Source organism: Misgurnus anguillicaudatus, chromosome 18 (genome assembly GCF_027580225.2).
Source record: "Misgurnus anguillicaudatus chromosome 18, ASM2758022v2, whole genome shotgun sequence".
Taxonomy (NCBI): domain Eukaryota; kingdom Metazoa; phylum Chordata; class Actinopteri; order Cypriniformes; family Cobitidae; genus Misgurnus; species Misgurnus anguillicaudatus.
The window spans coordinates 715,049-729,193 of record NC_073354.2 but is presented as its reverse complement, the minus strand read 5'-3'; the positions used below and the strand labels follow the sequence as shown (position 1 = coordinate 729,193).

At 41.2% G+C, this 14,145-nt stretch overlaps 1 protein-coding gene across 3 annotated transcripts in view; it reads left to right on the top strand.

Annotated features, from left to right (window-relative positions):
- The window catches only part of ddhd1b (DDHD domain containing 1b), a 269,259-nt gene that overhangs the window by 10,033 nt on the left and 245,081 nt on the right, over positions 1–14,145 (top strand). For 2 of the 3 annotated variants that reach the window (XM_073855466.1, XM_073855465.1), the window contains exon 2: positions 5,512–5,688. The exons of the other annotated variant lie outside the window; for it this stretch is intronic. In XM_073855466.1, the coding sequence (XP_073711567.1) occupies positions 5,512–5,688 (177 nt within the window). The remainder of the gene's footprint in view (positions 1–5,511; positions 5,689–14,145) is intronic. 3 annotated transcript variants of the gene reach the window in all.

Sequence of the window (14,145 nt, the reverse complement as noted above, 5' to 3'; positions counted from 1 at the left end):
GAATATGTACAGTCACTGATTCAGCGGGACCGTGACAGCTATTTTTGTAAATTAACTCTTGCGATTTTAATCAGGTTTTGGATATTTCCTAGACAACATATGAATTACTAACAGGTGGTTTGGGTAATGTCTAGGCTTACTGTCTAACCTATCGCTGGGCTAACTATGATTAGCAATGTGGATTATTTTAAGAGACCATTGAAACGATGGCACACACATCTATCGCTGTGTGTTTGTTTAACATTTAAGCTAAACAATTGCGTGGTTGGCGACTTTTCACCTATAAAACAGAAACTTGCTGATTTGTACTAGATAAAACCAACACAACAGTACATATGCATAGATTATTTTAGCTGATATGAAGTGTGCACTGCAAACACAAGCATTATTTATGATCATCTCCGTCTAGTCTGTACGTCGTATTGCTTTCAACCAAAATTGTCTTCTTGATTTCTGTGAAGAAATGTCTGCTGGGATCCGGTAAAACTTTATTTTTGAACCAAAAGTGCTGTTCCTTCTAATCCGGCATCCAAAAACACAACAAGATGACATTTTAAAGTCAAAAACTCAAACTTTTAGCGGGCCGGCTATGAGTTCCTACTTATTTATTGCCTCCAGCTAGAGCGGTGACGTCACAGTGACGTGGGTGATTAAGGGGTCTATATGGACGCAAACTAATATTATGTCAGAGTCTGCTGCTTGTGTAGGTACGTAAACATGCTGCACACCCTGCTGAAAAATCCAGCATAAGCTGGTAGCTGGTTTTAGCTGGTTAAAGGTGGCAGTAGCTGGTCTAAGCTGGTGGGTCAGCTGGTCTTCCAGCATGACCAGTTAAGTCCAGCTAGACCAGCTTAAAAAGTGACCAAAACACAGCTAGACCAGCTTACTACACCAGCAATACCAGCTAAAACCAAGCTGGGAGACCAGCCAAAACCAGCTCACCAGCTTACGCTGGTCTTAGCTGGATTTTTCAGTAGGGCAGTGTTTTGTACATGTATATGTTAGAGCTTCAGAAAAGACACAAAACATTGTTTTCAGTACCTCAGATAAATGGGCAGAGAGAAGTGCGGTCGCGAACGGCCGGTTTGGACCAGGCTTTGGTTTGGACTACAGCCTTCTACTTGCCGCTTAATGACGTCAGTAAAACAGTTTTTGACTAAACTCCACCCACAGGAATATGCCAGTCGCCAGCTAAGCTAACGGCAAGCGAAGCTGCTATCGGATTACACACCAAACAAACTACACAATCAGACCTCAATATGTATTTCTGAAGGAAGGATATCATAAAACAAGACATCAGCCCGTTTTTAGGACAGTGAAAACAGCGGTATACAAATAAGTAAATTGTGTGAAAAATAATGCATTTTTAACACGTGAAACATGAAAACATGTTATATTGCGCACTTTAAAAACAATCAAAGCTTCAAAAACACAGAAAGAATGGGACCTTTAAGTGAAATGAGATCCTCTTTCCTTACTATTTGTATAACGTTTATTCTCTGTTATGAAATTATCAAGTGCAGTAAAAACCCCAAATATTTAATAAAATAAAGTTAAATACATACTTAAGTCAGAGTTCATATCCTTTCTACATTAAAATAAAGACATTCTTAAAAGTGCTCTAAAATTAATATGTATCTATACCACTGAACATTTATTTAGATGGTCTAACTCAGTGGTTCTCATTGTTATTCCTGGAGGCCCACTGCTCTGAACATTTTGTCTTCTTTATTTAATGAAGTTTATTTAACTAAGTTCGGGAGGAGCATGGTCATGTGATCCAACCAATCAGTGCAAAGAGGTGCCTATAAATGGCAGTCCCTCACCTCTGTCCCGTGACAGATTTTTTGCAGCAACCCTCCTCCACCCCATCACCTCACTCTCATCTAGATTCATTTATCACAGTTAAAGAGAGGGGAGTACTCTGGGTTCAGGCTAAAATTCCGAGCTCAGAGCCCTCTCCTCGGACAGCACGCCAAATATGCTTTATCTCATTCCCTATCGATTAGTGATCGACCGATTTATCGGCCGGCCGATACATCGGGCCGATTTTAGCAGGTTTTAGGTGTATCGGCATCGGCCGATGCGCGGCTTGCGTTCGCCGATAGTTTTTCCCCAGCATTAATTACAGACAGGCGTCCACAGGCAGCTCTGTGTTGCTTGAGAGCTGCCTGCAGCCCGTGCATTGCCCCTCCCCCCACTAGCAGAGCGGAGCTCTGTAAGCCTGCTCTGGTAAGTTTTAAACTTCAAAGCATCTTTTAACTGTTTGACTGAAATATTGCCATTTACTTTGAAAGTGTAAACACGTTACTCTATATGTGCGTGCAACCATAGCTAAGTTTGGTGATCCAAATGGAAAACGCGAATGCCTATAAAACTGCTTGCCATTGTATTTAGGGAGCCTCACATAGCTTTTAGGCTAACCGTATGCATACGGCAGCTGTTACGAGCACTGGTCATAGGATTAAACAATGCTGACGTTGTTCCGTGATTTCGTGGTATTTATAGGAGTTTTATTCAGCGACCACCAGTCTGACGTTTGGTGCTCATTATGCCGCAAGCGAACGCAGGTCATGTGATCAACCGAACAGCTGATCATAGCTGGACAGGGTGGGTTTTAATTCTCATCTCCATTAATATATGTAGTAGTAAAAGGCTAAAAATCAATAGTTTGATAGCTGATAGTTTCTCGTCATTGTGGAGAGCGCAGTTCATGGTTGCATACGTTCATGGTTGTTAACGCGGAATTTCGCGGAATTTTCGTCAGCGAAAAAAATTAAGAAATTCGACGCTAAGCACTTAGTTCAGAGCAGTTCCCACATGACTGTTATGTGACCCGAGAAGTGTTATTTTGTAAGTTTTGTCAACATTTCCGTTCATTAAGAGCGCAAAGGTACATGCACTCTCTCATCCATGTCTCTCTCACTGCACCTCTCTCATGTGCACGCACTCTACTATCTGACCGAAGTCCGAACACAAATCCTCATGTATTTGTTCAGTTTTATGCGTTTCAAGCGAGCTGAGGCAAACTAACTATCCCTCGCATTTATAATAGGACCCTAGGGTGTGTGAGGTACAGAAGTGGGTAATGCATGTTATTCACAATTCTTTTTAAGTTGTTTTTTGATCAGTATTGCTGTTTACATTTTCCTTGTTTTCTTGTGAAAGACATTTTCTCTACAAGAGATTAAGTTAAGTGCACTAAAACTTAGACCTAAGCATTAAATAGGTTGTAAATAGTTGGTTACTTTCAAGGAAAAAGTACAGTGTTCCCCTTGTTATGCTGCCTGGTTGCTGCTACTGTGTTCAATAGTGTAATTATTTTATTTATGTTTAGTATTTTCAGCAGCACTGAATTTTCTTACTTGTTCTACCTCACCTGTTTCTACTATTTGTTAAATATAGTATAATAAATGTTCCTTTTTTAAATTAAGAGTTGTAACATTTGGTTTTATCATTGTGTCATTTTTATGATGTAAACTGAATGAGCACAAGCAGTATCGGCTCCAAATATCGGCTAAAGAAAATCGGCAGCCTGTATCGGACATCGGCTAAGGCTGATGGGAAAAAATCGGCATCGGCATCGGCACAAAAAAATCCATATCGGTCGATCCCTACTATCGATTACATGTTAATGCGAACTCGTGAAACACACCTGATTCAAATCATCAGCTCATTAGCAGAGATCTTCATAAACTGAACTGTGGCTGCCGGCAGATAAGAGAGACATACAAAATGTGCAGTGCAGTGAGCCTCCAGAAACGTAGTTAAGAACCTCTGGTCTAACTTATACCTAAATATTAAATATACAGACTGAAACAAGTCTACATTTCTAAAATGTCTGTTTAATGACGTGACAATGTGAAGGCAGAGGAAATGTATGTTCATCTGGTTTAGTTAATAAAACACTTCCGCATAGGATGCACATGTGTATCCTCGCTCATGACTCCTCAGAAAGCCTCCTAAATCCTCGTTCCTCGCCGTGAAATTACAGAATTAAGATGTCCTACAAGATGGTGGAGCTCAATCGGTTTCCAGGATGTAGGACGTAGGAGCGAGGAGACGAGGAAGCATATTGAGAAACACCCCATGATTGTAAACACAGACAGCAGGTGTGTTCGACATCGGCAGCGGCTGGATGTAACTGATCAGTGAGATTAGCCGCGGGGAGGAGCTGAAAACGGATACATGAAGTCACCCATGCTGTGGTTCCCGTAGTTTGCTGCATTTACGTCAGGCATGGCTGATCACGTGGCGTTTGCTTGCTTTATCGCAGTAAACATGATTTGTAAGATCTAAACAACATAAAACGTGAATTATACTGTTTTGAATGTCCGTGTATGATAGGGGTGTAACAATAAACCGTGCAAATGCGCGTTTTCTCAATGAATGAATTACGGTGAAATCCAGGCACATCCGAACGCCAGGGGGCGCTCCCGTGCAGAAACTCCCTTTGTGCCACAGAAGTAGCAGCATTACGAATGTTATTCCAGGAAATGTCTACAGGAATATTTATATCACTGTTCTTCAAATTGTTTCAGGTATGATAATAAAGAATATTTTAAATGATTGATGAGTGTTGCTTTTTTAAATGCACGTTATAAACGACTCCGACTCGTTATGATTTTAGATACTTCCTACTGACCAAATGCCGTAGTACACGCACAAACTGTGCATGAAACAAAGAATCGCAGCCTTGCGATTCAGAATCGATTTCAGACAGGCATTTTTAATTGGACACACGGTTGAATCGTTACATCCCTAGTGTATGAGCATAAGTGGAACTGAAGAGGCTTACAGCATCTGTTTTTACATGAATAAAGTTTAACATAAGCATATATTATTTAAATACCAATGTAGTGGGGTCTACGTTTTTAATCCATTTTATTTTGATGAACATGACACAATATAACATCGCGACTACATGAAAAGAGCTTTAACTGTTATAAAATACAGATTCGTGAGCATTTGTGGAACTGCGGGCGTGAAAAATAAACACGAAACACACGTGATTGTTGTCATGTGGTGAATCCGACCAATCGTGAAACAGCTGTGTCGTCATTACAGCCCGTGCAGCTCCTCTTCGGGAACTGCGCTGGCTGACTCAGGCGGCTGATCTCGAATCGCTCTCGCGGTTCTTTAAAACCACATCAGACAGTCACGTGCTTTCAGCGCCAGCTCAAGTCGGACAAAATTACTAACCGGCTGGCACTGCTTTAAGTCAGCCGCCGATCGGTCTGCGCAGCGCCGCATGAAATCGAACACACCTAGTCTGTGGCATCCGGAAGTGCCTGTGCAGCATATTATCTATCACTTATCGAACATTATCATTATCGTTTTATTGGGAAAATTTATATTGGGAAAATTAGCTTTATTAAGTTATCCCAGCACTACTCTCTATTGATTGTAAAGGGTTATACAAGCTCTCAAATATTACTCTCACATACTCTCAACATTTTTGTTTAAACCAGTTAGGTGAAATGTTGCTTTAGAGAGTGCATGCTTTTACAGAACAAGATCATATCCCAGTCATGAGAGGCCAGTGGTTCACGGATGGCTCCTGGTTGCCTCTGGAGCAGGAGGACAGTGATCTCATCGAACTGGAACACCTGGCCCGTTTCCGTGGACAGCAGATGAAAGACACGTTTAACACAGAAGTGGTAACCACCACGGTGGACAGCAAGGATGGTAACAACATTTATCATGAAACATATTTAGACATTTGCCAAATTTTTTAATCCAATTACAGTGACTTTAAGTGCATTAAGAGTGCATTTAATTAATGTGTGTGTGTTCCATGGGAGTCCACACTAGTGATGCGTCATTTGCGAACGAGCCGGCTCTAAGAGCTGATTCTTTGTAGGACACGAGCAGAGCCGAATCTTCAGATGCAGGCAGGGGTGGGACCGTAAGAGCCGGTTCTTCTAAGGGAGCCGAGCCAGAAGAGCCGAATCTATGAAAAGAGCCGGACTGCCATCACTAAAATGTAGAGCCGGAGCTTGAGCCGAAAGAGCTGAATCTATGGAAAGAGCCGGACTGCCCATCACTAGCCCACACCCATAACCAGGCCCTAGGGCAGTGTTCTTCGCATCCAACCCTGGAGAGCCGGTGCCCAGCAGAGTTTAGCTCCAACTAGGGATGGGCGATATCTTATCGTCTGCGATATACCGCCAAAAATTTTCCTCGCTATGAAAATCTGTCGCCTCGCGATAACAATGATAAATCTAGTTGATGAGGTAGTTTGTGTGTGCCCAATTCACTGTTCACGTGCAGAGTGAAAACAAACATTGCGGAAGGCAGACGTGAGGCTGAGGAGTTGCTTGTTATTACCATGAATTTACCAGAATGAATTTAATGTTACCAGTAAATACAAAAACGTGCTGTTCACACATGCAGTGACGTTCCGTCTTTTTACCAGTAAGACATCATTCGCACATATCAAAATACCAGTAAACTCGGAGAAAAAGCGGAAGTTACCTGTGGCGTGCGGGCGGTGAGCTCAGTGTCGTATTTGTAAACAATGGCGGGTTATGACTTAATATCCAAGGTCCGTATTTTGTTGTTTTCACATCTGTGGCAAACTCTGACGGTCGCGAAGTTGCTCGTGACCAAACAACATTGCGTTAGGCAGCGTCAAACGGAACCTGTGTTTGCACATTAGGCTTCACAGAGGAGTGAGGTAAAGTTAGTTTTAGGTTTGATATTCGCTGCATATCCGCCTAGGCTGCTTTAGGGGCAGTCTGCAAATCACAGAGGGTGTGCTAAGGACGGCGGCAATTTGGCAAATAAATGGTAAGCTGTTTGAAACAACTTTGGTGAAGAAATGTGGATGTTAACTTCAGGTGTGCTCGACTTTTAAAGCAGCACATGTGTGCTGTCTGTCTGTAAACGTGTCATCTATAAAAAAAGCAACGTTCTGTTTGGCTCGAAGCTGTCAGCGCCAGAGCATGTGAGCCAAGCAGAGCTGTGTGACGCTCCGCTAAATATTCCGCTCTACTGTTCAAGCGCTCCACTCAGTCGCTCACCGCCCAAGCAAGCACTCCGTTAACTTTCCGCTCACGCTCGCAAATAAACCAATTCCCGACATAGAAAAAATATTTAGTAAGCCTAATTGTTTTCTGTACTGATGTTCTTGAATAATTGCATTTAATTAAAGTATTAGCTGATACATCGCAGTTATGTACAGTTGTGTTTTGGCTATTAGACCTAGTTTAACTGATACGGAGCTCCGGATATAATTCAAATGAACAATTTGTTTCCACGACATCCACATGTTTTACTAATTCACAATTTTAAGTAATAATAAATGTAATATGAGAAAAGGATTAACAAACTACTATTATATAAATATATTATTTGAAAAAACTAAAATGAATTAAAGAACAATTTCTTAACAAGAAGTTTTTTTAAGTGCAAATTTACAGTGCATCGGTAAATACAGAACACAGCGGTGTCTTAAAGAAATTAAAATTAGACCATATTTATGAACCTGTAAATGTACAAAACGAATGCAATACAGAAGGCCATGAGTATTTATTTATGGCATTTTCAATAGTATATTAGTAGATAAATTAACGTGTATCTATAGTATGAAAACGAATAAATCATTATTTTGGCTAAATTAATCTGGATAGATCATTTTAGTCAGACTGATTTGTCATAATTTCAGAACAAGCTTAAATGCTATCTATAACAACTTACATTTTATCCCGAGTGTTACTTGGTCGAAAATATGTAGAAATATAGCCTATGCGAGAACAAATTACAGAACAAAAATGTTTACTCACGGGGACCGAACCGAAAAGCCGTTAATTAAGCAGACTCTCTGTAAAATAGAGGACGTGCCGAATCAGTCGAGTCGGCAGATTATCATCAATGTTTATAATGTTCCACGCAGATACTGTTGATGAAAAAATTTAATATCTAAATGTCCAGAGGCACCGGCGTTTTTGGCTGAAGCTTGCTCATCCACGGAGCGAACGCTGTAGATACACAAAGAAAGAACTAAAAAGGTTTTTATTTTTAATGTTGGTAATCAATCAGTTATTTTATGTCGCTTTGTATTTGTGTTGATCAGTTACTAAAGTAATTTTAATCTTTAAACTGCATCCAGATGCAGACGACACAGTTATTCTGTCATCTTAGTTTCGTTTCTTTCATTTATATTTTCATTTATATATTAAAACAATATTTGAACTCCATAACTTATTGCTAGACATTTTTACAGATTCTCCAACTAGCAAATTACCAAAGGGCATTCTGGGATGAGCGAGCGGCCGCGTATTGAGCGAGCGGAGCGGAATTTTCGGAAACGCGCTCTGATGGAAAATGACCACACCGCTCAATGCTCCCGCTCCGCACTGCTCACATGCTCTGGTCAGTGCGGTCTGAGGTCGTCTGTTCTAAATGCCGGTAATCCTATATTTTTCGTTCACAAATAGCACTTACTGGTAAATTACTGGTAATCTTACAACCAGTGGTGTAGTCTAGATTTTTGTAGTGAGTATACTCTGATTTTTCCCCTCTCACCCTTATGCTAACTCGTCCCGGCGCGGCGCACCACCGCGCTCGCAGATGCATACAGTATGGATCTTCATACATGGGGGTCCATGCTGTGTGCATCTGTGGGTGTGGTGGTGCGTTGCGCTGGGACGAGAGCATTCTGAAAGTGTACTCATAAACACATAAACTGAATGTGTTATCAACATGTCAGTTTATTATAAGAAAAAAAAGAGTTTAACAGCCAATGGGTTTACAGCTGGGGAAACTGGACTGATTTTTAGACTGGTTTAGTGTTAATCAACATCTAACTCGGGGCCAAAACTTACTCAACTGTTAATTAAAATTAAATAAACTGTTTACAATCTTCAATCCGTGGCTAACACATGCATAACTATTGATAACATTACCATGTGTAATTTAATGGTGTAAATGTTTTTAATTAATACACATTTAAGATGACCATGAATTAACTCTAATACAGCAAATTCTAATAATTAAATTTGCATATTCATTGATATAAAAAGCTTATTTTTTGCATATAATACAAGCATTGTCTAAAAATGAAAATAGGCTTTTACTTAATTATCATTACAAGACCACCATCATGTAGCCTAGACACCAAAACCAAGTGAAGAAAATTATCTCTTTAATTTGCAAGTCTGAACTGAACATCAACGCAGACATGAATTTCCTCACAGAAGTTTAAGATCATATATCATAGAAGTTTAAGATATATAAGATCATATCTTGAATGTAGATATTTAAATGAACACAGAGAAGGGAAGTTTAACACTGTGAAGCACAAGCTGAAAGAGGCTAAAAACCATCAGGACATAAACGGGCTTATTTTATTGCACTTGAAACCTTACCTCGAGATAAAGTATTAAACTGGACTGATGATTTAAATGTTGTTTACTCACATGTGCGTTGTTAACTCTCCGGATAACTCTCGTTCACTTCTCCACGGACTGTTTGTTTACAGTGTCACGTGAGCAGCTACACTGCAGGTTCGACTTCATTTGGCGCTAAGCAGACCTCTTGGTGATGTCAAAGTACCGCGAGAGCCATTCAAAGCAGATTTCTCCATGTGATAACTGTAATTGCTCTCGCACTACTTTGTTGTCACTCGCCTGTGGGTTCTTGTGGCGCCACAGCAGTCTGCTCCCCAGTCACTCTAGCGCCGCTATAGTAGTAATTTGATTTCATACGCCGATCGGATCGCGCAGTTCGGCAGGAAGTCATCAAATATATAGCTTATGTATATCCATTTAAACCCGCTAAAGTAGCAAGTGTAGCATGCTACTGGTTAGTGCTTCACATCTAAATTATGACTAAAAGTTTGAAATGTCACAAAACCATGCTGTTACGCATCCTCACGCGTTTTTTAGTGGGTATACGGAAATCCTTGACAATTTCTAGTGGGTATACGGCGTAGTCCTGCGTATCACGTAGACTACACCACTGCTAACAACCTGTCTTACTGGTAAATTGGGAGCTCTGATTTACCGGAAAGGTTCTGTTCGCACATTACCTGTTAACTGCAATTTACCAGTAAATTACCAGTAAAGACTGTATGTGTGAAAGGGACTATTGACTGTTCCACACTAAACTTCTTTACTTTATCAGGTTACTTTAACATGATTGTTACTTTATCAGGGTTTATTTGCAGTTGTACTCTGTTGTAATTTTGAAACACATCTAAAGACATTGTTACTTTTCCTGTTTGCACTATTTTGCACCATAAGAGTATAAATAAATAGAGAATAGGTGTTTACATTTTAATCGTGTAATTGATTTAAATTATTATTGTGTAATTGTTGTTGTGTGATGTTTTTCAACACAGTCACAGTGGAACACAACTTAAACATAACTTAATCTGATATTTTACAGAAGAGAATAATTTATCGTCATTTTTATCATCACCGCAACAAACAATTCAATTCAATTTTATTTATAGAGCGCTTTTCACAATTGTTAATTGTTGTAAAGCAGCTTTACATGAGTAGATGTAGAGGAGAACACAGAAAATCAATAGATAATATAAGAAGTAGAATATAGTGGCTAAGGTTAAACCGTACAAGCGAGCGTATTGAGGGGATGCTTCGCCGATTTGGCATTCAGCTTTGTGTCTGTGGAGGCCCGGCAGTGTTGCTGGGTGGCCGTGTTTCCCTCCATCGTTTCCCCCTGGGAGGAGAGGTGTCTGCATTTTGGTTCTGCAGGGAAGTCCTCCGATGATGTAATATGACGATTTTTGCATCATCGGAGGACTTTTATGCAGAACCAAAATGCAGATATCTCTCCTCTCAGGGGGAAATGATGGAGGGAAACATGGTCATTCAGTAATACTGCCGGGTTTCTGCAGATGCAGGGCTGAGTGCTAAATCGGTGAAGTATCCCTTTAATAATGTAATGTATACAGTAAAGTGCTAAGTTAAGCCAAAGTTGGCTGACTCTCCCTGGGCAGAAAACCCCCCCTAGGAGAAAACCCGGTGGGAAAAACTCCTAGGACAAAAACCCTTGGAAGAAATTAATATATATTTATATATATATAGATACGGTAGGGATAGGAAGCGGGTAAGCAGATTAAACTGGTTCAGCCGGTGGTCGTTGGTCGCGCATCGGCTGGGCATTACATTGAAGGACAGCCAGTAGATCAGTGGTGCGATGACCTTCACAGCAACAGGAACTGGGTCTGTTTGTCTCATTGTCCTCGACAGGGAGACAAAAACAGAGTTCTATTAGCGTAGGGCCCATTCGGATGTAATGCAAGTGTCATACATTATAGTGGTTTAAGTCAGCTCGGATCCAGACAGGCTAACTATTGCGGCAATAGTATATTACCCATATGAGGTATGTGAGTGCTTTGTTCTAGACAAAATAACTACTGCGGGAAAAGTACATTTACTGGACATTTTATGTGAATGCTCTGTTAAAGAAGAATGTCTTAAGTTTAGATTTAAATTGATCGACTGTGTCTGATTGTCAGCTTTTTCTCAACAGTGTATGGGCCAGCAAATCTAGCATGCAGGGGAGAAGTGGGTATTGGGAGCAAGACTAGTACTAAATCACCAGTTTGAAAACTGCGTTTTGTGGTCTTCCTATCAAATCTTGTCTTCATTTTAGACTGAACGCATGAGAGGTGAGCCTTAGCCACATCACAGGCATGATGCAACCTCTCACGAAAATCACTGACATAGTCTAAAACATTAGTAGCAACCGAGGTTTTAGAGGTTAACTGCTCACGAAGAAGTTTTAGAGGTCCGCGAACTGTGTGACCAAACACTAATTCTGCTGGACTGAAACCTAAAGACTCTTGGACAGTTTCACGGATTGCAAAAAGTAACAAAGGCGAACCTTCAACCCAGTCTATGCTCCGTACATATTGTGTGAGTTCCGGTAGGGACTGGGTTGGGGGTTTGCCTTTGTTGCTTTTTGCGGTCCGTGGGGCTGTCCGGGGGTCTTTGGGTTTCAGTCCGGCGGGGTTGGTGTTTGGTCGCACAGTTCGCGGGCCTCTGGGGCTTCTTCGTGAGCGGTTGACCTCTGGGGCCTCGGTTGCTGCTGGTGTTTTGGACTGTGTCGGTGATTTTCGTGGGAGGTTGCATCGTGCCTGTGGTGTGGCTGGGGCTCGCCTCTCATGCGCTCAGTCTAAAATGAAGACAAGATTTGATAGGAAGACCACAAAACGCAGTTTTCGGGCTGGTGGTTTGGTGCTGGTCTTGCTCCCGGTGCCCACTTCTTCCCTGCATGCTGGATTTGCTGGCCCATGCACTGTTGAGAAAAAGTTGAGTGATACTAACTATGTTATTTCTACTCCAGATCGTAGAAAGAAGAGCAGGATTTGTCACATTAACATGTTAAAGTCCTATGTGTCAAAGAACAAGACTAATGCATCTATCAACCCCACCCCGGTCATGCCGGCTGTTGTTTACTCTCCAGTAGGAGATGAGTTGAATACAAGTGAAGTGCCTGGCAATCATTTCAATAATTCAGTTGTATTGAATAATCTTGGTGCTTATCTTGCACACTTGCCTAGGGATCAAAGTGAGGCCCTTGTTCAATTGATATACAAATATCCCACTTTATTCTCTGATGTCCCTAGTAGAACCTCAGTTATCACTCATGACATTGATGTTGGCGAGTGCCTTCCCATAAAACAACATCCATACCGTGTTAATCCCCAGAAACGTGAAGTGATGCGTAAGGAAGTTGATTACCTCTTAAAACATGGTCTAGCCGTACCAAGTCATAGCCCTTGGAGCTCACCCTGCTTATTAGTGCCAAAGCAGGACTCATCCTTCCGCTTCTGTACAGATTATCGCAAGGTAAATAGTGTTACCAAGCCAGATTCCTTCCCTCTACCCCGTATGGAGGATTGTGTGGACAGAGTTGGTTCTGCCAGTTTTGTGACTAAACTTGACCTGCTGAAAGGTTATTGGCAAGTGCCATTGACTTCTCGAGCGTCTGAGATCTCTGCCTTTGTGACTCCTGACAACTTTCTACAGTATTCTGTGATGGCCTTTGGAATGCGAAATGCCCCAGCAACGTTTCAAAGGTTAATGCAACGAGTACTATCTGGAGTGCCTAACTGTGAAGCCTACTTGGACGATGTTGTGATTTACTCTCATACATGGGAGGATCATCTAAATAGCCTAGAGCAAGTTTTCAGTAAGTTAGCTGATGCTTCATTAACTCTTAACTTGCTTAAGTTTGAGTTTGCTAAGGCAGTTGTGACTTATCTGGGTAAAAAAGTGGGCCAAGGTCAAGTTAAGCCTGTTGAAGCTAAAGTAGAAGCCATACTAGATTTCCCAACTCCTCGTAACAAGAGGGAGCTGCGTAGATTTCTAGGTATGGTTGGGTATTACAGGGGGTTTTGCAAAAACTTTGCTACAGTAGTTACATCCTTAACTGATCTGCTCAGCACAGCCAAAAAGTTTTTGTGGACCTCTGAATGTGTGTCTGCATTTGTTTCAGCTAAAGACCTGTTGAGCAACGCCCCTGTGCTCTCTGCTCCTAATTTTGCTCTACCATTTCAGTTGCGGGTAGATGCCAGCTTTTCAGGTGCAGGAGCTGTGTTGATGCAGGAGGATACTTGTGGTGTTGAACATCCTGTGTGCTATTTTTCTAAAAAGTTTACCCGCCCTCAACAGAAATATAGCACAATTGAGAAGGAAGCACTGGCCTTATTGTTGGCTGTGCAGCACTTTGAAGTCTATCTTGGAGGTAGTAGCCATCCCATCATAGTGTATACGGACCATAACCCCTTAGTGTTCTTGCACAGAATGTGTAATTCAAACCAACGTTTGATGAGGTGGTCTTTGGTTATTCAGGAATATAACCTAGTTATTCGTTATTGTAAGGGGTCGGACAATACTGTGGCTGATGCTCTTTCTAGAGTATACTGTGTGGAATAGTGAAGGGTATATACTTTATGGTCCTTTATTTTCTTTTTCAAAACATTAATGATGTTTGAAAACTTATTGGTTGGGGTGTTACGTTCCAAGGAACGTATACTTTTTTTCTTGTTTTTATGATTGTTAATGTGGTTGTGTACCTGTGGGTATTTTGTATGTGTGTGTGTGGTTTCTCTCTTTCTGTATTCCACCAGGTGAGAGGGGAGGGAGCAAATACCCTGATTGCTGTCAC